Raw genomic sequence first — 23,086 nt, 5'->3', positions numbered from 1 at the left:
CAGAATCTGAAGCAGGCTTCAGACTCTGAGCTGTCAGCACAGAGTCCGATGCAGGGCTCGAACTCATGAACTGTGAGATCATGTCCTAAGCTGAAGTCAGGCACTTAACTGACTGAGCCACCCAGGTGCCCCTAAAATTTGACATTTTAAACCAAAATTATGATATACCCTAAAAAATTTGTCTGTGGAATGCCAAATTTTTTAATAGAAAATTATTCTATAATGACTTCTTAATAAATAGATGGAGTGGAATCACCTGCTTTAAATGGTAGGAATTTTGCGTTCTTAAAATAACATTTTTTCCCCTGATGATACAAGTAAGGTATGACATTGTAGAAAATTTGAGAAATTTGGGAAAGTGTAAACACTAAGCACTCAGAGATAATCACTTTTATCAGTTTGGTTCATTTGAAAGGAAATTTTTTAAAAGGAAATATAAGGAATTACCTCTTAAGATAGAAAAAAAACTTAATCTACAATGTCAAGAAGGCTAATGGCCTGAGTCTGGTTTCAGGTCTGTGTTCCGAGGTTTTTGTCTTATAGGAAAAGAGAACTAACTTTTTTTTGGATGTCTGCTATGCGTAAGCCCCTTCCATATATTTCCCTCTGTGAATCCTCACAACCCTAGAAGACTGTGTTATCACTGCTTAACAGATGAGGAGACTGAAGGTCAGAGAAGTCACACAGCTAGTAAGTAACAGTGGCAGTGTGGTGTTGAATCCATGTTCACCTGACGTATGAATGCCCGAATGTCACACAGTTGAGGCTGCCACAGCCTCTGTGTGTAGATCACAGTGGGCTTGGCAGAGAAACCAATGACCTCCTGAAAGAGAGGGAAAATAGCAGAGGACTCAATACTGGGCTGTGGAACTCCCTACCTTTCAAGAGCCTCTGGGACAGATCCCAAGGAAAAATCACTATCACTGAAGTAGTAATATGTATGAAGAGATGAGAAAACTGCTCCCAAGATGCCTTCTTAGAATCCCTAAGTCAGTGGGGCACTAAAAACAGGCAGGACCAGGGACAAAGCCCACACAAATGATAAATGTATCCACTGTCAGTAAGCTGATAAACACGTTTGGGGGAGAATGATTTCTCTTAAGTGGTTAGAGTTCATTTAGAAGAACTGGTAAAATAAAGAAATGCAGGCCACAAATAAAGGTCCCTGAACTTGAGCAAATGAGGTCACTTTCAGAGTGAGTCACTAAGGCAGACTGTCCTGAGAATTTTGATGACAAGAGGAGATTACATAGAGAGGATTGAAGTTGTTAAGGAGGGCTCTTGCATGGGGAAGGGTTTGTGTGTGTGACTGTTGGTTAGAATAAGAAAACCCCAAGTGTATTTGTAGGCAAAGAACCAAGGCCAGTAGGAAATGAGTAAAGTGGAGCCTTATTTTTTTAACGTATTTTTTTTTTTGAAAGAACACAAGGGGGGGAGGGGCAGTGAGAGAGGGAGACACAGAATCCAAAGCAGGCTCCAGGCTCTGAGCTGTCAGCACAGAGCCTAACGCAGGGCTTGAACCCACTAACCATGAGATTGTGACCTGAGCCTAAATCGGACGCTTAACCCACTGAGCTACCCAGGTGCCCACCCCTAAAGTGAAGCCTTATGAGGCAAGGCGATCACTGAGCAGGAGGAACAGTTGGGATTGACATCAGGTATACAGCAAAAGAACTACCTGTAGAAAGGAAGGGAAGGGCAGCCTGACCTCTGGAGAAAGGGGGGAAGTCATTAAAATGTGGGGGATGATCCAAAGTGTAAGGGAAGAAGCTGAGGGATCTCATACCAGCCTGTCTCAATTTCAGCAAATCAGAGTTCTAGAGGCAGAACAGAGCTTGAGAATGACATCAGTGCTTCTTGACCTTCTCTGACCACAGCTCACCTCCCTAACTTGCTCCCGCTTTACAGTGAGTTAATAGAGGACCAGCGAGGAGAAAAAATGAAATGACACCAGATATTAGTAACTCTTGATATTTCACTTAGTACTGGTAAATGACCCACAGTAGAACTTAAAAGATGAAAGTGATTGAAACTGATCCCTACATCGGTTACTGGCCATCCTCCCCACAGGGCCTCTAGGCATCCTGTGTAGTAGGGCCACAGGCCACACTGGGAATCTCTGATCTACCCACCCACCTCCCCATTCTGCTTACAGCAGAAGGAAGTAAGGCCTAAAGAGACTTTTGCACAATTTCACACAGCTCGTTAGTGGCAGATCCTGGACCAGACATAGTTCTCTTGATTCCATGCCCAGGGCTGGTTCCTCTTCCTCAACCAAGATGATGTCATCAGCTGAAAGTTCATGGGGAGGGGAAGACATGAGAAGTGGGGACCATTTAAACTGCTGCTCTAGAGGAGGGAAGTGGGGTCTATAGATCAGTCAAGGGAAGCCAGTTGAGGAGGGCTACTTGAAGGCGGTTGTCTGACTGCAGTCAGCTCTGGCAGCATGGGGCCAGAAGCTAAAGCTGAAATGGTAAGAGTTCAAGTGCATGGGATTCTAGGGAGCTCCTCAGGATGTCACTGAAATGATTAGCCAGCCAAGTTACGGGGACTGGTGTATGGGAAAAAGTGAAAGGACTATGTGACCATGGTTCAAAAGAGGGTAAAGAAGGAGTTCTTTAAGAGTGGGGAATGGCTGGTAAGCAGTTACAGGCAAGTGCAGTTGGAAGGCTTCAAGGCACCACAGATGATCTTGACTGCAGGGAAGGAGAGGCAGGTGCTGTGTCATTTCTGTCACGGAAGAGATGTCTTAAAGAACATGCCCTGGGTTTTCCTCAGAAGTGAAGATAAATATGCCTTTCGTAGTTTAGGCTCCAAATGTATACAAATGTATACTTTTGTTTCCTATGAGATCTAAAGCAGAAAAAGTGACTTATTATAACAATGAGAGCCACTGTCTCTTGACTGTCTGTCATGTTGGGCATTTCAAATGTATTGCTTCATTTAACCTCAACAACTTTATGAAATAGGTATTTCCATCCTTAGCTTACAGATGAGGAGCCTGGGCCCGCACACTCTGGAAGGTCACTCAAAATCAGACTCCTGGTATACGCTGGGATTCAGGTGGAAGTCCATTGACCCTCAAAGCTTGTATTTAAGGAAACTAAATCCTGAGGACCATAGTTCTCAGGAGACTCTTGAGAATCCTCAGTAGACAACTCTAGTTGAGCTTCCTGCACTTGAATTAGGGAGCTTGTTGAAAACACAGCTGCTGCTTGCTCCGCGTGAGACTGAAGGGTATCTGGGAACAGGACCCAGTAATCTGTATTTTTAAGTAGCTCATTACAGTGATCAAGGCAGACTTTACTCCACTGAGGTTCAGAGATAACTTATTAGGAGTTTTTTGAGGCTTAGCTACTTTCTCCATGTCTCTTATTTTATTGCCCATCTGATTCCCTACTAGGTGAACAGAAAACCCTGACATCCCTAGGGGACAAGAGGGCATAGGAGAAGCTCAGAGGTGTTTTCCACTCCCATCTCAACAGTTCCATTGCATCAGGGAAGGGAGGGGCCCTGGGGAAAAGGATGTGGCAGCTAAGAAGGGAGCAGGTGGGTTAATCTCTGAAGTATGGAAAATTTAACAGGAAAGCTCATGGAGGATCTGGAAGGGTCTCTAGAGAGTTATCTGTGCAGAGGGTCCCATTAGTTAAGTCATTTGGGGAGCAAGGAGTAAGCCCAACTTTCCCTTTCTCTACTGTTGAATTAAGAGAGTAGGAGAAGGAAGTGGCCAGGATTCAGTTAGAGGGGTGGGGGGTGGATAGAGTTGTTCCCAATTGAGCCAGATGTCCCCAGGCCTTAGAGGCAGAGGCAGGTCTGGAGTGGGTTTTGAAAGGTATAGAGCTGAGTTGGAGAGTAATAAAGGGAGGAGGTACAATTGTGGAAGGTTTTTGTTTTTTGTTTTGTTTTTCATCACAGAAATAAAGGGGACTCACTGATTTGACAGAAAGGACACAGGCCTGGGCATCAGAATGGCACCTCTGGCCATCACCAGCTATGGGACCTTGGACTAGGAAGTCAACCTCCCTGCACCCAGCTTCTTCATCTAATTCCCACATTAACAGATTGCTCTGAGGATTAGTTAGCCTATATAAAGTGATTGGCACATACGTATTAAGCAGGGCATTATGTGTGCTGTTGGTAGCACATATAGGAAGCTAGGGGAGGCATCTGTTAGCAAGAGGGAGAGGAAAGTGCTGAAGCATGTGGAGGGTCTAGAGTGCTGTCCAGTGGCATGAAGGTGTGGCAGCTGGGTGAGCTTCTCTAAGTTTGCATCTGATTTCCTCCAGGCTGGGCTATGACGCACCACCAGGGCTGGAGCTCCAGACATTTCTGGAGGCTCTGCTGCAACCACTTCCTGTTGTGCTGGAAGTTTGTTTCACACTGGACTCATTGGGTCCAGATGGCCACTTAGCTGTTGGCCTCAGCAAATCCCCGGCCCTTTGCAGTAGGGTCCAGAGTGCCTGTCTGCCCCTCTTACTGTGCCAGGAGGAAGCCTGAGGCAGAGCCCTGCTGCTTTAGAGGTGGCCACAGGCTTGAGGAACCCAGGAGGAGGTGAGAGTTCCAGCTGGGGGGCCTGAGGCACACAAGTCCTGCCTGAACACACAAGTCCTTTTCCTACATGCATGGATGGACTGAGACCTTGGGACACAATCACCTTAAAATAGAAATTCATGAACAAACCAACTAAATGATTTTGTTTTTAATTTACACTCATGGGGGCAGAGAGGAGAGGATTGTGTCCTTCAGACTAGCTGCACTAGGGTATCAGAGTGACATTTCTATTGATCCCTCGTGCTTTTTTTATATGATTTTCTTTGCCCTGAAAGGAAATGGTATTTCCCTTCTCCCTTCTCTGCCTTCACTGCACCACTTAGAGATTCCCCCTACTTAGGATAAGGAGAAGAGTAGAAAGGATCCACTGGGATCTACTTCAGCTTTTTGCATCTCTTGCCTCCCTTCCACTAGTTTCTCCTCTCCACCCCCAGGGTTGCAGGGCTGTTGCACCAGCTAGAACATTCTTCAGTGTCCCTCCCTTTACCAGTAATTCTGCCCATTGACCTCAGCATCTACATCCTTTTTTTTTTTTTTTAGCTTTTTCCACTCTGAGTGGGCAGCCCTGAGCTTCCCTGGCAGTCCCTGACTCATAGCTGCCTTGAAGTCCTTTGCATCTGCACCTTCTAGATTTGGCCCGTGGCTGAAGGCCTTGTTGGCCTGGGACCCAAGATTTCATTGCCTACTAATACCCACGTATCTACCTACATTTTAGGTGAAATTGGGAATGGCAGGACGATACAATATTTTCAAGACTAGGAAGTCAAGGTTATAGGTATGCTTTCCTTGGGAATAGGGGTTGCATCCTGTACCCCAGGAGTCCCAGCTCCTTGCAAGATGACCAATTAGTTACTATTCCCTTAACTTTCACTCCTATGTAAGATAGGTCAGAAACTGGCCTCTTAGCAAAGCCTCCTAGCAAGAAAAGTGAGGTGGGAGGTGTGGGGCTTGTCCTGGCCGAGGGTCCGCATTTCTCCTTTTTCCCCTCTAGCCCTGGCTCGCCACCGGTACATGAAGCAGGCTCAGGCCCTAGGCCCTCAGATGATGGAAAAACCCCTATACTGGGGGGCGGACAGGAGCTCCCAGGTTTCATCTTATCCAATGAACCTGCTGCTGCAGCGAGGTAAACCTTGCCAGAGATTTGGGGTGGGAGAAGGCAGAGGGTAAGGGTAGGAATATGGGCTGCATTGGGGCCTTCATGACAATATAGTGGATATCTGTGATCAAGGGGACGGGATGGATGCAAGCTGAAAAATGTGGCATTTTGGTGCCATGGTTCTGAGAAGCCATGTTTTGGGCCAGCCATTCTGTATGTTCTTATCCTTGTTTCCATTCAGATTTGTCCCTGCGATCCAGCCTCCCACAGATGCCAATGAGCCAGACCACTGCTCACCCTCCCATCACCAATGGTGTCCTAGAGTATTTGGAGAAAGAGCTGCGGAACCTCAACCCAGCCCAGCCTCTGCCCCCTGACCTCAAAGCCATATCTGGCCAAGCCTGCAGCATGCTGTCCTCCCTGGACTCTGAGGTTGTGGAACGCAGAATCATCCACCTGCCTCCACTGATCAGAGACCTGCCGTCCTCCCAGAGGACCAGCAACTCCTCCCACCAACAGTGGCTCACTCCAATTCCCCCTGGACCCTGGGATCTGAGGGAGGAGAGAAGGCAGCCCCACTACTCTGCTTTTCACCAGGAGCTCCAGGACGGGGAGCCCAAGCGCCGAGCATTGGAAGGACGGGAGCTGAACCAACTTCGGAGGGGAAGGCGCCACTGCTCTGGGCTGCGTGGGTTACCCACGCCCTGGGCAGACAGGGACAGCCTCAGTGACGGCCCCTCGTCCAGTGAGGCCCGCTGGTGGCCCAACCACCTATCTGCTCGGAGCCACTACTCAGGCCGACCTCACAGGCCTGGCCCCCGGGAGAATGCCCAGAGGCCCCGGAGGCGCAGGCCCCGCAGCTACTCCCCGCCCTTGCCTTCCGGCCTCAGTTCCTGGAGCTCTGAGGAGGATGAGAAGGAGAGGCAGTCCCGGAGCTGGGGAACCCACCGCCGCAGCTCACACCCCTCACACTGGCCTGAGGAGAAGCCACCCAGCTACCGCTCGCTGGATGTCATGCCAGGCAAGAATGGCAGGAAAAAAGGGAGTGTGGAGAGGTGCTCGGTGAGCCTGGGGCATCCTGCTGAGGGTCGGGCATGGGCGGAGCGGGGCTTGGCCACAGCTGGCAGAGGCCACCCCACGTGCCACCAGTGAGAGTACCTCCTCCTTGTTTTGCACAGCTTGCCTCATGGGCTTGGTGAGACCTCGCTCGAAGGGGCCGGGTGAGTGCAGAGGGCCAGGAAGGGCTCGATGCTTGATGCTTAAAACAGGGCCTTCTCATCCTCAGACCAGCCTTCATCACAGTCTGGTGAGGCAGGGCTTCCCCATTTCACAGATTCAGAAATGAGGCTCAGAATAATTAAGTGCCTTGTGAGTAGTGGAGCTAAGACTTAAACACGGGCTTTATGGCTAAGGCTTTACTTCCTGTCATACCTGCCTGTCTTTACTTAGCAACCGTATTTCCATACCCCAAATTAGAACATGCAGCCTGACAGAGGACATTTGTGCCACTTCTGAGTGCTGCAAGTCAGGGTGCAAGGCCTTGTTGTATTCGAGGATGAGGTCCTCTGAGACCCCCTGGAAAGAATCCTTAAACTGATGAAAAAAAACCCCAAACCAAAACAATAAATACCTCATATCCCAAATATGGGTAAAACTTTAGGGTTCTGTGAACAGGCAAGGTGCTAGTCATAGCTTACCAGCCTAAAAAGGGCACAAAGAGGGATTATAGGCCTTAATTTGTTTTTTTTTTTAATTAAAAAAACCTTGTTTTAATTTATTTTTGCGAGAGAGAGAGACAGAGCACAAGTGAGGGAAGGGCAGAGAGAGAGGGGAACACAGAATCCAAAGCAGGCTCCAGGCTCTGAGCTGTCAGCCCAGAGCCCAATGTGGGGCTCCAGCTCACAGACTGCAAGATCATGACCTGAGCTGAAGTCAGACACTTAACTGACTGAGCCACCCAGGTGCCCTGGCCTTAATTTGTTTTTTAAGATGTGACTTAAAAAATCATTTTATAATTAATATATCCAAATGATGATATTCCCTTAATGTTGTCACTTTGGAAAGTTATGCTGCCGTTGCTCAAAAATATTCACGAACTGCCTTCGGAACCAATTTACATGAAAATATATTTCTGTATTTGACCTAAATCCTCTTCTGTTTGCCTCTGTTGAGATAGAGATATCTCTGAGGGAAGTTTCCAGAGTAGAAGATATCATAGGAAGAAGAATTTTAGTCTCTAATATACCTTCAAGGATACATCTGTCATTTGGAAATGCAAATACTACTGTGATTTGTTTAAAAAACAATCACATGTATGTAGTGTGCAAAGAAACAGGGACGTTGTGTGGAAGCTATGGTGCTAGTCTTTCAGGAAAAGAGCCTTGGTGAGAGAGTAATTCATGAGGAAGGTCTGCAGGCACTTCTGAAATAATGGCAATTATATCATATTCTCACAGATGTCCCATGAGAGAGGCAAAGTCCAGTAACAATGAAACTTACTAGTATCCTTACTAAGTGGTACCTAGCTATGGGCATTTATGCACTAATTTAATCCTTACAACACCCTGTGAGGTTTTTACTATTATTTTCATGTTACAGTGGATACAGCTCTTTCTTCCATGTTACCAGTAAGAAAATTATATCCTGAAAGAAAACCCGGAACCAGTTAGAGCTGGGACAATAGCTGTTACTTTAGTCATTAGTGACTAAACTGTCTCTTATTTTAACAGAAAAAGAAAAAAAGTGTAATGTAAAAGCCAGTGTTTGGCCCCAAATCCAAGCCCTGTTTTCTTCTAATTTTTTTTTTTTTCATTTTCTTCTCTTTAAGTTCAATTATGCGGTTTCTTGTAAGTGAGAGAAGGGAAAAAGGAACATTAATTAAGTTCCAGACACTGGGGTAAGCCCTTTCTAAACCTTATTTCACTTAATCTTTATAACATTAGGTGAGGCTCAGTGAGATTAAGTATCATGCCCTAAGTCACAAAGCCAGTAGGGAGTGAAACCAGAATTTGAACACAGACAGCTCTCCGACTCTCAAGCCTGTACCCTTTCAGTAACTCATAATAATACCTCATTTGAAAGAAAGAAGAATCGTCTGGGGCAATGATGCTCTCCTTCTATAGTTCTTCCTCGGACTTTATTTCTTCCCTATTTTCTGAAAGTATCACAGCTTCCTTTATCATTAAGATGTACACACCACTAATTCTAACACAGGCAAACCAAATTTTCTATTGCAAAGTTGCTCACAAGACCCAAAGATCTCACTAACGATCATTTTGAAAGCCTTCATTGTTTTGGATCTCTGAGCTTATCTCACAAAGAGTTATCAGTTTACTTTATCACATTCAACTGTCTACTCATATTCTGAGTGACTAGAGGCCCAGGGCCAAAGCTGGCTTTAGAAAATTGCTTGGTTTGAAAGGGCACAGTGTTTTGTTCATAGTTGGAATTTTTAATGCCTTTAGTGAAGCAAAAGTATCCAGGGCAAAAATCTCTTTGCATCTTTCCTCAGTGGGGCTGGTTGCTTCCCACACACTTTCCTAGCCTCTGAAGTCTTCAGAGTTTGCAGCTAACTTCAGAACTTATAATACAATTAGACCACTAGATGGCAATCTTTGATTATGTATAACTGGAAGTTCCTGTTTGCTCCTTGACTTGATGTTTCACCATTTTCTTAAATCAAGCTTTTGGCAGTTAGTTTTACCATAACTTTTTACAAAACACTTTTTAAAAATAGTTCATTAAATATTCAGAGCAATATGCATTAATCGAAAAATCTTTTGCTCACATGGAACCTTCTCTCTAAAGAATCATTAATGTTTAACAAATATATACCAAGGAACAAGGGCTTCCATCCAAAATATTACCCTGTTCTTTACACAGTGCCCATGAGAAAGTGGAAGTTATGTTGAGGAGTCTCCCGTTTGACTGCCAAACCAGTTGATATCTGACCTCAGGTCTGGTGTTTTTTCCACTCCATCAAACCTCAGAAATCTAAGAAACTATAATGTCATGCTTTAAACTCCTGTGGTTTCACACTGCATTGCCCCATGTGTTCCTGACCTCCTTCAAATTGATTATCTTTCTTTCCAATCTTGCCTTATCATAAAGGGCTTCCCAAGGCATTTCTGGTTTGTTGCAAGCTTGGCCTATACACACCTCTTATAATATGAAAGAAAACTGCATTCCTTCCTCTCCTAGTTAAACTCAAACTTTCTGTAGAGAAGCCAAGATTTTTTTTCATTTTTCTTGACTCAATTTAATAAAACCTTTTTTTGATCAGTATACTTAATCTTCTACTTTTAATACAATGCCTATTCCTTGATCATGTGTAGGTTTTTCTTCAGCAAGCCCTGCACAAGGAACTTTCCTTTTGTCCCATTTCATTACTTTCCTTTGTATCAGAGAACATTTATCCCATAGCATTTTGATTAGAAGTCGTGCCCCCTAAAAATCACTTTCCTAATAAAATGGAAACACAATTTTTCTATAGCAACATGAATGTATGTACATATACAATGCATTTTGAACAGTATGTTTTGGGACAGATACCTTATTTTGCCATTTCAAGTAAGATAAGAAAGGTCACATTCATGGACTACAGCTGTAGATATGCAAAACATAGATAGAAATCCCCTACAATATATAGTTAGAGAAATATGAGAAATGTAGACATAGTGCTTGCCCTGATAGAACAAGTTGAAAAAGCCGAAAGATCAAGTGGACTAACTATTGAAGAAAAGCCACTGAGTTTGGTCAGGAAGAGATAATTAATGATCTCTGAAAAATAACTTGAGAGAAATACTAAGGTATGAAGCTAAACTTTTTAGAAGGGCTGAGAAGGAATGGTTCAGGAGAATATGAGTAGAAAAAGAACTCGGCCATGTCTTCATAAACAAATGGTAGGGAGATGGGCTGATGAATGGACAGGGTACTTTTTTTCCGTCTAAGGGACACTTAAAGATGTTAAAATCAGCAGGTGACAAAGTGAATGAGACTAAAACTTTCAAAAATTAAAGATGTTTGAGGGAGCCTCCAGGGAGGTATGAAAGAAGAGAAACTTCAGCCTGGGGAAGACACTGGCTTTATGAAGAGTCAAGAAATAATTTTTAGATTCATACATGCTGTCCCAGCATCCACCACTCATCTATGATTTGAACACAATCAAGTGCACCTTGTGTGTTATATGCATAGACAATAGATCCCAGCTGACTGGATTTTTTTGTGTTCTATTCCACAGGAGAGAGACAGCTCCCATAGTGGAAGGAGTGTGGTCATTTAGTCACCCGGCACAGCACTACTTCTTTGGCTACTTCTCAGCTCTGCAAGTCATCAGCATCACCTAGATGTCCAGCTGACTTGGGACGGACTCTACCAATCCGTTTCTAACAGTTCTGGCTTAGGTTCTGAGAATAAAACAGAAGAATATTAAAAACATGAGTTTGAGGGGTGCCTGAGTGGCTCAGTCAGTTGAGCGTCTGACTTCGGCCCAGGTCATGATCTCACGGCTTCTGTGTTCTAGCCCCGTGTTGGGCTCTGTGCTGATAGCTCAGAGCCTGGAGCCTGCTTCGGATTCTGTGTCTGCCTCTCTCTCTGTACCCCTCCCCTTCTCATGCTCTCTTTCTGTCTCTCAAAAATAACATTTAAAAACCTGTTTAAAAAACAAGAGTTTGAGGAATTCATGACTATAGTGTTAGCTTTGGCTCACACTCTGCACATTTAGAGTACCTGACATGTAATGGACCCTAACTGGGATGTGATCCCTCAGAAACTTAGTAGCTGGAGTCTTCAGCTAGGTTACACACTCAGAACCGTGGCCATTTTCACAGAACTCAGGAATCTTGAAGAAGAAATCAAACATGTTTCAGGTGCAGGAAATTTATTGAATAGTATGTGGGAAATTTCCGTGGGAACTTGTCTCTATCTCTATAGCTATAGCATACCTCCATATTAGGAGTACACTTTGCTGCACCTGTGCCCATTCCTGAGTGCTCTTGAGGGTCAAGTCAGAGATAGCATGGGAAATACTCCAGCAGCGTGTTCTCTCATGGGTTATTTATGCAAGTGTCGAAAATCACAAGAGGCAATTTTGCACCAAACTTGTTCCTGTCCCTTGTTTTCATTTTGCTCTTTTTTTTTTTTTTGCTTATATCTAATTTATATATTCTTACATATTATGTATCCATTAAAATCACTTTGAATGCTTCTTGGGGACAACACAGTATATAAATAAATTAGAAACAAAATGTACTGACCTAAGGATTCTGCCCCAAATAAATATCTACTTTGATGTACTTGACTGAATTGAGTTTTCTTCCCAACTAAAGCTCAGAGTAGAGCCAAGCCAACTTGGATAGTTTTGGAGTCACCTTTCTCTTGGCACCACTCAGCCTTGCAGATTTGAGATTTCCCAAGCAGAAGCATCCAGGTAGGTTTTGCCACTCCAAGAACCCCAGGAGGAGTGGGCTATGCCCTCCCTATAATAAGCTGTACTACTCCCTCCCATTTTCTCCAGCCCCTTTGGTGGTTTCATGAACCCATTTGTGCTTGATGTAGACACCCTCCTTGAGCAGGGAAGGAGGTGGTCTGAAAGGAGGGGTGTGTCTGTGTTCCTCAACAGTATCTTTATGTGTATGACCTTAAGCTCAATTTAGATCCTGTTGTGTTGACACATCCATTTTTCCCCCAATCTCATTAATTACATCTAGAGAAAATAGGTTAAATGCCTGTGTTGGACAAAGGTTTCTTTGGGATTTTTGATGTCTGTAATGTAACTGGATCTAAAATAGCAAAACAGAAAAAGAAATTAACAGTTAAGACATAAAATTCAGGGGTGCCTGGGTGGCCCAGTTGGTTGAGCATCTGACTTCAGCTCAGGTCATGGTCTCCCACGTAGCAGGTTTGAGCCCCATGTCAGGCTCCATGCTGTCAGATCTTCTGAACCCCCTTCTTCTGAGCATCCAACTTTGGCTCAGGTCATGATATCATGGTTCGTGAGTTCAAGCCCTGTATCAGGCTCTGTGCTGACAGCTCGGAACCTGGAGCCTGCTTTGGATTCTGTGTCTCCTTCTCTCTCTGTCCTCCCCTGCTCACTCTCTTTCTGACTCTCTCAAAAATAAACTTTTAAAAAAAATTTTTTTTATGAGGAAAGGTGTCATTTCAGTAACCGAAGTTTGTGTGTGTGTGTCCTGAGATAATGTCCACACGGAACTGCCTCTGCAACAGGGCTAAACTGGCCATATCTCCCCATGGAATAACTTGATGCCCCTGGATCAAACCGATTTTGGACTGCCCAACAGTTACAACTTTCTGTTCTGGATAATTCAGATCCTCATCAAAGTCTCCTCTCACATGAGCATAATCAGCAGTCTTGAAGATAGTCATAACTCTCTTTGGTGCAAAGGTTTCCAGTACACAGAATGTGCTGAACCTTTCCTGGCACCAGCAGTTTTTTTAATTTAGCTGGCAGTATGTTGTACCAGTGTGTGATGTCTCTTAATACTAACACCAACATCTTGTCACTGGGCTGTGCTCAGTCACCACAACTGCTACCTCAGGAAATTGGATTTTTAATTAAAAGCTCTCTGAAATGAAATCTCAATGCAGGCCAGATAGTCTCACTGGAGAAAAATAGCAAACCTTTAAAAGGATAATTAACACTAAGTTTGTACAGTGTCTTCCAGAAAATAGAAAGGAGGAAATACTCCCAACTCATTTAAGGAGACCAGTGCAAAGCCACTGCAAAAGTCATTACAAAAAAAGAAAACCACAAAAAAATATCTCTTCTGAACTTATATGCAAAAATCATTAACAGACTATTACCAAATATTTTAATACTTAAAAATAATTATACACCATGAATAAATGGGATTTGGCCCATATATGCAAGACTGGTTAGCAGCATAGTAAAAATAATCTTGAAAAACAAAATTGGAGAACTTATACCTTCCAATTTTAAAATGTACTGTTGGAGCACCTGGGTGGCTCAGTTGGTTAAGCTTCCAACTCTTGATTTTGGCTTAGGTCATGATCTCATGGTTCATGAATTCAAGCTCTGCATTGTGGAGCCCACCTGGGATTCTCTTTCTGTCCCTCCCCTGCTCATTCTCTCTCTCAAAATAAATAAATACACTTTAAAATAAATAAATAAATAGTACTATACAGCTACAGTAATTAAGAGAGTGTGGTACAAACATAAGAATAGGCCTATTGGTCAGTGGAACAGAATTGAGAGTCCAGAAATAAATCCTTATATTTATGGTAGACTGATTTTTTACAAAACTGTTCAGGCAATTTGGTGAGGGAGGGAATGTCTTTTTTGCAAATGGGGCTAGGTCATTTGGATGGCCACATGTAAAAAAATATATTTAGAGCCTTACTTCATATGTACACAAATAATTGAAAATGGATAATAGTTCTCTTTTTTTTAACTTTATTTTTTATTTTTTTTGAATTTACATCCAAATTAGTTAGCATATAGTGCAACAAGGATTTCAGGAGTAGATTCCTTAGTGCCCCTTACCCATTTAGCCCATCCCCCCTCCCACAACCCCTCCAGTAACCCTCAGTTTGTTCTCCGTATTTATGAGTCTCTTCTGTTTTGTCTCCCTCCCTGTTATTATATTATTTTTGTTTCCCTTCCCTTATGTTCATCTGTTTTGTCCCTTAAAGTCCTCATATGAATGAAGTCATATGATTTTTTCTTTCTCTGACTAATTTCACTCAGCATAATACCCTCCAGTTCCATCCACGTAGTTACAAATGGCAAGATTTCATTCTTTTTGATTGCTGAGTAATACTCCATTGTATATATATACCACATCTTCTTTATCCATTCAATGGATAATAGTTCTAAATGTAAGAGTTAAAGCTGTAAAACATTTAGAGAAAAAGATAGAAGAAAACCTTGTGTCCTTGGATTAGGTAAAGAGTTCTTAGATATACCACCAATAGCATAATCTTTAAAAGAAAAAAATTGTAAATTGGATTTCATCAAAATTTAACACTTTTGCACTTCAAAAGGCACCCTTAAGGAAATAGAAATACAAACCACAAACTTAGAGAATTCATTCACAAATCTTTGATAAAAATACTTCTAACATTCATCTCTAAAGAAATCTTACAACTCAATAAGACAAACAACCAAATTTTTAAAAATAGGCAACATTCGAATAGAGATTTCACAATGGAAAACATAAAGATGGCTAATGAGCACATGAAAAGATGTCTCTATCATATCATTATCTTTAGGAAAATACAAATTAAAATTACAATGAGATACCACTTCACACCTGCTAGAATGAATATAATAAAAGAGACAACAAAAAGTGGTAGCATGGATGTAGAGAAATGGGGATCTTCATGGCTGCTAATGGAAATATGAAATGACTGTAGCTGCTTTGAAAGCCTTTTGACAATTAAAAAATATATATTGGACATAAATTTATCATACAACCCAGAAATTCCACTCCCTGGTATTGCCCAAGAGAAATAATACGTGGACATAAAAACTTGTATAAGAATAGAAGCCTTATTTATAATAACTAAAAAAGTAGAAAAAATCCAAATTTCCGTCAACTGGTGAACAGATGAACAAAATGCGGTATAGCCACCCATACAATGGGATTCTATTCAGTATAAAGAAAAACAAATTACTGATACATACTACAACATGGATGAACTTCAAAAACAATATGCTAAGTGAAAGAAGCCAGATACAAAAGACCACATAGCATATAATTCCCTTCAAAGGAGACGTGCAGGAAAGACAAATCTATAGAGACAGTAAATAAATAAGTGATTGCCTAGGAATGGGATTGGAACAGGAATTGACTGCAAACGGACAAGAGGTTTCTTTTTGTGGTGATGGAAATGTTCTAAAATTGCATTGTGGTGATAGTTGAACAGCTTTGTAAACTTATTAAAAATCAGGAATCTGTATGCTTATAATTGGTGAATTCTATGAAATGTACTACACCTTAACAAAAATCTTTAGTAGGTTGAACGTCATTCCAAAATGCGTTCTCTGATATATAATGAATGATAGAAATCCTTTTAAAATATGTTCATATGAATACTAGTTTTAATTTAAAAAGTTTTTTGTGGGGCCCCTGGGTGGCTCAGTGGGTTAAGCGTCTGACTCTGGCTCAGGTCAGGTGCGGTGGTCGGTGAGTTTGAGCCCCATGTGGGGCTCTGTGCTGACAGCTCAGAGCCTGGAGCCTGTTTCAGATTCTTTGTCTCCCTCGCTCTCTGCCCCTCCCCCGCTCATGCTCTATCTCTCTCCGTCTCTCAAAAATAAATAAATGTTAAATAAATAAATAAATAGCTTTTTCTTTTCTAACAGGAAAAGGGAAATTGAAGCAAAATTGAAAGAATTGTTAAACTTCAAATATTTCACTTGAAGAGATTTTATTTTTGAAAAGACCTCCCTTGGATTATGAAAAAAGACAAAGGAAAATGTTGAGCATTTGGAGTCATTGTGCTTTAAAATCCCAGGTTTCAAATAAACTTCCTGGGGAGGGTGCTAGACACTCTCACTTTCCCTCTAATCTCCACTCACCTCTCCATTTAGTTTTGTGGTCAAAGTAAAATTCCTAGTTACATTTCTTTTTAAAGACCTGTAAGATATAATTTTTATTCAACATTATTTTTCAAGTTCTGCAGAAAGGATTCAAAGAATTCTCACAGGCATCTTAGAAATCAAAACCTTTTCTGGTCTCTTGCAATACTGTAGAGTAAAACCCTGTGCTTTTTGGGGGGTAATTTCACAGAGGACAGAGTTCATTTTAAGTTCAGCTATATCAAGACAAGAAGTAGTTAGGCCTTTGGACTTCTTCCCCTACTCATGCTCTCTGTCTCTCAAAATAGATAATAAGAATAAACTTAAAAAATAATTTCAGCCTAATTGAAATTTGTTTTCCTCCACCCCTGTTGTAGTACCCTCATAATTCAGTTCCATGTCTATTCCCCCAGGATTGTACTGATAAATATTAGTGAAATCTTGCAATTTTTTTTTTTTTTTGCCATGCAGGACACTTGTTCTTGATATGACTTGGTGATTGACCCCACAGGTGTTTTATTATCTGCCTCTAGCTGTAAATATGGAGGCAATGGAGGAGAGTTTAGTAGGGCATGAGGAGAATGGCATTCCCTTGCCAGGTAATCACCTTAAGTAGGGTCATCACAGGGTCTTCAAGCAAGGCAGGATCACCATCATCAATCAGGGGTAAAGGGACTGCTTTTGCTGGCAACAGGGCCTCAGTGGTGTTTCCAGTTAACAGATACTGTAGTCATCTGAATCCTTTTAGGGTGACCATTCCATTCCTGGGTTCCATTCTTTCTCATTTGATGTCCTATCCCCCTTATCTTCTTTACTTTTCTCTGAATATCTGTCTCCTTGTTTGTTTTTGTCTCTGTTTCAAGCTGTGTGTCCTCCCACTTCAGCATTTCTTTTGATACTTGCTTATCTGTCTGCTTTGCTGACCACCTTTTTTTACAGGATTCTAATTTCACCCTAACTTTGGCTTACACAAAAGGTTCCATGGTGTCCACCCAATCCCCCAACAACCTATAGACCCTTCAGTTTGAGTGTCCTATAGCATGTGACTGATTCTCTATACCTTTGTCTCAATTCTAAATTCTCAACTCATGAATCCTACTTGGGCTAATGTCCATTCTTGGTCCAATCTCTAAAGATGGCAGAGTCAATTAGTACCTAGGGCTTGCCCTCATTTGGGTTGTGGCTAGAAAATTTCTCTGAGAGGTTTAGGTAGGGAGGATTCTGTGGAGAATGTAAAAGAAATATTGATATGGTCCTTGTCTTCAGGGAATTTAATACCATGGGCTCAGAGCCTTCTCTGCTTCATTATTAGAATTCCAGCTCCTTTTGAGTTTCTATAATTGAATATTGAAGAGGTCATAGATGGACTTAGCCCAAGGTAAGTCTACAACAACAAATTCTAAATTACTGAAGATCTGAACTTTCTTCCCTACTCATTAAACTTAACAGAGTAGATGGTAGTATTTATGGAGTGCCTACTATGTCCTTCTCAATGCTTTGCACATGTTATTTTATTCTCTCAGAAACTCTATTAAGGTATTATGACTCTTCAGAAATCTTGCCAAAGGTCCTATAGTAGTAAATAGAATAGAGATTCAAACTAGAGTTTGCTACTCCAGAGTCCATGTTCCTTCTAATAATGATACAAAGCTGCCTCCCCAACTAGAGCAATAAGGAACTCATCATTAGCGACTACTAAATCTGCCTCTTCTAGAGGTCCTCGTGTTTCAGAAGACTCCAGAGCAAAGCAGAAATCCGGCGTCTTAAAAGTAGATTGGGTTGGCTCTGTCATGGCCCAGCCATGGAAGTAGACAACATGCCACTACTCAAGCTACACATAAAAAAAAAAGGTCAATAAAACAAAACCGAAATCATTGTATTTATGTTTTTAGAAAGTAAGTTCACAGGAATCACTTTATTTTAAAAAAAGGAATGAAGGTGGAAGAAGGTGATCAAAAGGTATAAACTTCCAGTTATATGAAATAAGTACTAGGGGTGTCACGTGCAACATGATGACTGTAGCTAACACTGCTGTATGATACATAAAAAAGTAGTTAAGAGGGCAAATCCTATGTGGTCTCATCCCAAGACGATTTTTCTTTTCTTTTCCTTTCTTTTGTTTATTTTCTTTTTATTGTATCTATATGAGGAGATGGATGTTAGCTGAACATATTGTGGTAATCATTTAATAATATATGTAAATCAAACCATCATGCTGTATGTCTTATATAGTGCTGTATGTCAATTATTTCTCAATAAAACTGGAGGGAAAATATACTGCAGTAGGAGAATAACCAAAAAATCCTTGGTTCTTATTTATTTATTTATTTATTTATTTATTTATAATGCACCTTTAAGAACAATTTAGGATTTGTGGTTCTGGACAAGAAGGAGTAGCCACATCCCTTTCTAGTCCTCCCTCTTACAACTAAAAAATTTTTGACATAACATTGCAAACATAGGGAGACTCTGAAAGGTAGAAAGAGAAAGGTGAAGTGCCTAGGGATCTTGGGAATGGTGGTGAGTTCCCTGGGCTTCTTTCTTGTTTCCTGTACTTCTGGTACAAGAGGCTGGAGAAGCCTATAGCTGAAACTGCCAACAGGTACAGCCAAAGATGTACTCCATAATGGTTATTCCCCCTAGCCAAAGAACTGGAAAAAGATCAGTGTAGCAGAACATGAAACATTTTGACAATATCCACCTTATTCCGGCCAAATACCAATGGCAAAAGTCTACTACAGTTGTCTGTGGGACTGAACAGGAAGCTGAACTTTCATTCCTCAACCAATGATAGCATTCTGAATCCCTCACCATGCTGGTGTCCATGGGGTTAAACAGTGATAGCAAGCAGTACTCCAGTTCCACCATTGGGTAGCATCAGCATGACCAAGCAAAGAGCTGAGCTTCCAACTCTCACCCACAACTAAGAGGCAAAAAGAGATGATTCAAAGAAGGGTGCTAGTCAGCACCCTTCTTTCTTCCTGCCCCCTGTCAACAGGGCCTAGTGGGAGGAGCTGAACTTCTATTTCTACCAGGCAGTAATGAGGTGGAATGAAGTGATGCACACTGACCCTCCACCTTCTCTGTCCTCCCGACCTCCCTATCCTCAGTTTAATTGGCACTCAGCAGAGAGTTGAACTTCCACACCCACCTTCATCCAGTAGCAATGAGGTGGAAGAGGGAAGTGGGAAGTGGTGCTAGTTGACACGCTGATCTCCCTTCTGGCATCAGTGGGACCCAGCAGGGAGTAGACTTCCACTGAAACCCAGAAGCAATGAGTTGGTGCCAGTTGGTACTCCACTTTTGCCAGCAAGGTGTCAGAGGACCTAGTGGGGAGCTGAACATCCACCTCCACTTTCCTGAGTCATCTAAAAAGTGTGACTTCTTCCCATAGAAGAAAAAGATTAAATGATAACCATAATCTAGCATAATACACACATGTACAAGATATGGTTGAAATTCACTCATCATCCTAAGAACAGGACAATTAAAATTCGATTGAGAAAAGACAGCAGATGCCAATGGGATGACTCAGATGTTGGAATTATCTGACAAGGATTGTAAAGCAGCAATTATAAAAATGTTTCAGCTAACAATTACACTCATGAAACAAATAAAAAAAATAGAAAGTTTCAGCAAAGAAATAAAGCTATGAAAAAAGAACCAAAGAGAAATTGTAAAACTGAAAATTACAATAAATGAAATAAAACTCACTAGATGTGCTCAATAGTAGATTAGAGATGACAGAGGAAAGAAGATTAATAAAAGAATAGATTATAAAAGTTATCCAATCTGAACAACAACAAATGAGCCAGAGGATCAGGGGTCTGTGGCACAATACCAAACTATCTAACATTCATGTCATCAGAATCCCAGAAACACAAGAGAAAGAGAATGAGACTGACAAAATATTCAAAGAACTATTCAAAGGCTGTAAAATTTCCAAATTTGATAAAAGGGATAAACCTACAGATTTAAGAAGGTTAGTGAACCACAAAAAGCAGAAACCAAAAGGAAGGAATCCAGGCCACAACACATCATAATCAAACATCAAACAAACAAACCAGAAACAAAGAAAAAAATAATGAAAGCAGTTACAAAGAAATTATGCATTGTCTATAATAGAAGAATGGTTCAAGTGGCAGCAGTTTTTTTGATGTATTAAACAATTTATTGATTATACAGAGTGATTATGCCCAGGATGCATGGTTTAGATCCCATGGCAATGACAACCCCCATGTCCTGGACAGCAAATTTTTATCTGAAACTATGGAGGCCAGAAGGAACTAATGCAACATTTTCCATGTGCTTGCTGAAAGAGAAGAACTGTTAACCCTATTTCTATATCCAGGAAAAATATACTTCAGGAATGAAGGGAAAATAAAGGTAATCTCAAATGAAAAAGAAAAAGAAAAACTAAGAATATTTGTCACCAGCAAACCTACCAGTAAGAATGGCTAAAGGAAGTTCTCTAAACAGAAAGGAAGTGATAACAGAAGGAGGTTTGGGAATTCAGGAAAGAAGAAAGAAAAATGGAATGGGCTTTCCAAAGTTCCTTATGGCTCTCTTGTTCCCCAGGTTTTCTTTTAAAATATTTGGCTGGTCTCTTGCTGCTTCAACCTGTAGTGTACCCCTAGGCAACTGTGATGCTGACTTTGACCATATTGCTTCTGGTTAGATATTCTTTTCAACAATACCAAGGCATAGAGCTTTTCTGAGATGTTCCAAGTCAGGTCAGTTTTCTTCAGCAGCAGCTTTTATCACAGAGAGGAAAAATAATTTTAAAATATAGAAAATAACAGAAGAAACATAAAGAATAGCATGAGATATTCTAGTTTCAATAAATTTGAGTCCCAGAAGGAGAGATAAAGAGACAGGAAGAAGAAAAAAAAAAAAAGGAAAGAGAAGAAGAGGGAGTGGGAGAAGGAGAGAGAGGGAGAGACAGAAGTAAACACAGAAACAGATACAGAGAGACAGAGAAATAGACAATAGGACAGAGGCAATATTTGAAGAGATAATGGCTAAAATTTTTAAAAAATTGATGTGAGACATCAAGTCACTGATTCATGAAGTCGTGCAAACCCCAAGCAGGATGAACATTAAAAAAATCACATCTTGGCACATTAACACTAATAAAAACCAATATTTAAAAAAAAATTTATAGCTGGGGAGGGAATATTTCCTTCAATTCTTTTTTTTAACATTTATTTATTTTTGAGAGACAGAAAGTGAGTGGGGGAAGGGCAGAGAGAGAGGAAGACACAGAATCCAAAGCAGGGTCCAATCTCCAAGCTGTCAGCACAGAGCCCAGTGAGAGGCTAGAATTCATGAACCGTGAGACCAGGACCTGAGCCGAAGTCAGATGCTTAACCAACTAAGCCACCCAGGTACCCCTATTTCCTGCAATTCTTATTTGATTTGGTGCTGACTTTTTAAACAGAATGATGGAAGCCAGAATATAAAATGTGAAAGAAAATAACCACTAATCTAGAAATGTGAACCCCCAAAACACACAGCAAAAATATCCTTCAAAAGTAGAGAAGTATTTTTTTTCAGACAAACAGAAACTAAGAATACATCCACAGAAGAGTTGCACTAAAAATTTCTTCAGGAAGAAGGAAAATGATCACAGATTAAAGCAGGAAATGCAGGAAGGAATGAAAACAGAAAGAGTAAATATGTGAATAAATCTAAATGATTATTGAGTGTATGAAACAATAATAATATTGTCTTGTGAGATCCAACATATATACAGAATTAAAATGCATAAAAACAATAACACAAAATGTAGAAGAGAGTAAATGGAATTACAGTGCTCTAAAATCTAACCATTGCCATGGTAGTGGTTACGCTAATCATGTATATTTACTGTAAAAAGCCCAGGGTGTATGTAATGATCCCAAAGATAATCACTAAATAAAAAAAGAAAAGAATGTACAGCCAGTAAAAGCTAATAGTGGGGAAAATGGAACAAAAAATATTTGATGAAAAAGAAAGCAGAAAAGGAAAACAAAAAAGATATAGTACAGACTAGTTGAATAGAAAATAAAAAAAATTTAAAAAGATCGTAGATAAAACTTAAATATACCAATAGTTGTATTAAATATAAATAGACTAAAAATGCCAATTGGAAGACTTACACCAGACTTTTTTTTTTTTTTTAACATATGGTGCCTACAAGGGACACACCTTATGGGTAAAGCCAAAGAAAGATGGAAAGTAAAAGCATGGAAAAAATTATCCTATGTAAATATTAACTAAAAGAAAATAGCTTTAGCTATATTAATATTAGATACAGTAGATTTTAAGGCAATAAGCTTTAGTAGAGATAAAGAGGAACATGGCATAATAATAAAAAAATCAATTCACCATAATTCTATACACACCCACAACATAGTTTCAAAATATATAAAGCAAAATTAGACAGAAATAGACAATCTACAATCATAGCAGGAGCCATTTGCTGTGACAAATAAGGAACATTGCCTCTGATATTGACAGAATGTATTTTTTTAATAGTGTGCATGCACTATTTACTAAAATTGACCTGGACTGAATGCTGGTTTGTAAAACAAGCCTCAACAAATTTCACAGGATTTCATTTCATTTACAAATATATTCTCTTATGACAATGAAATTAAAGTAGACATTAATAACAAAAGCATAATATAGACTATCTTCAGATGTTTTAAAATTAAGCAATACACTCATAAATCACAAAGGAAATGAGAAAGTATATTAAACTTGACTGTAATGAAAATACAACATATAAAAACTGATAGGATCCTACAGTTGAGCAGAGGAAATAAAACAATACCATACACTTATACTACAAGGCAGAAAATGATGAGAATGTCTTCCATCAATTAACAAATAGATCA

At 40.7% G+C, this 23,086-nt stretch overlaps 2 protein-coding genes across 6 annotated transcripts in view; one reads left to right on the top strand and one right to left on the bottom strand.

Moving 5' to 3' along the window:
* The window catches only part of ILDR1 (immunoglobulin like domain containing receptor 1), a 294,614-nt gene extending 283,516 nt beyond the window's left edge, over nt 1-11,098 (top strand). For 4 of the 5 annotated variants that reach the window (XM_045037009.1, XM_045037010.1, XM_019839838.3 and 1 more), the window contains 3 exons: nt 5,543-5,674; nt 5,889-6,709; nt 10,887-11,098. In XM_045037009.1, coding sequence (XP_044892944.1) covers nt 5,543-5,674; nt 5,889-6,709; nt 10,887-10,928 — 995 coding nt within the window. In that variant the 3' untranslated portion in view covers nt 10,929-11,098. The remainder of the gene's footprint in view (nt 1-5,542; nt 5,675-5,888; nt 6,710-10,886) is intronic. The other variant, XM_045037011.1, reaches the window with a different exon arrangement.
* SLC15A2 (solute carrier family 15 member 2) overlaps nt 1-23,086 on the bottom strand; it is a 67,655-nt gene that overhangs the window by 1,810 nt on the left and 42,759 nt on the right. The window lies entirely within an intron of this gene.

This window comes from Felis catus, chromosome C2, assembly GCF_018350175.1.
Source record: "Felis catus isolate Fca126 chromosome C2, F.catus_Fca126_mat1.0, whole genome shotgun sequence".
Lineage (NCBI taxonomy): Eukaryota > Metazoa > Chordata > Mammalia > Carnivora > Felidae > Felis > Felis catus.
The sequence above is the reverse complement of the archived record's forward strand: the minus strand, read 5'-3'. Positions and strand labels throughout refer to the sequence as shown.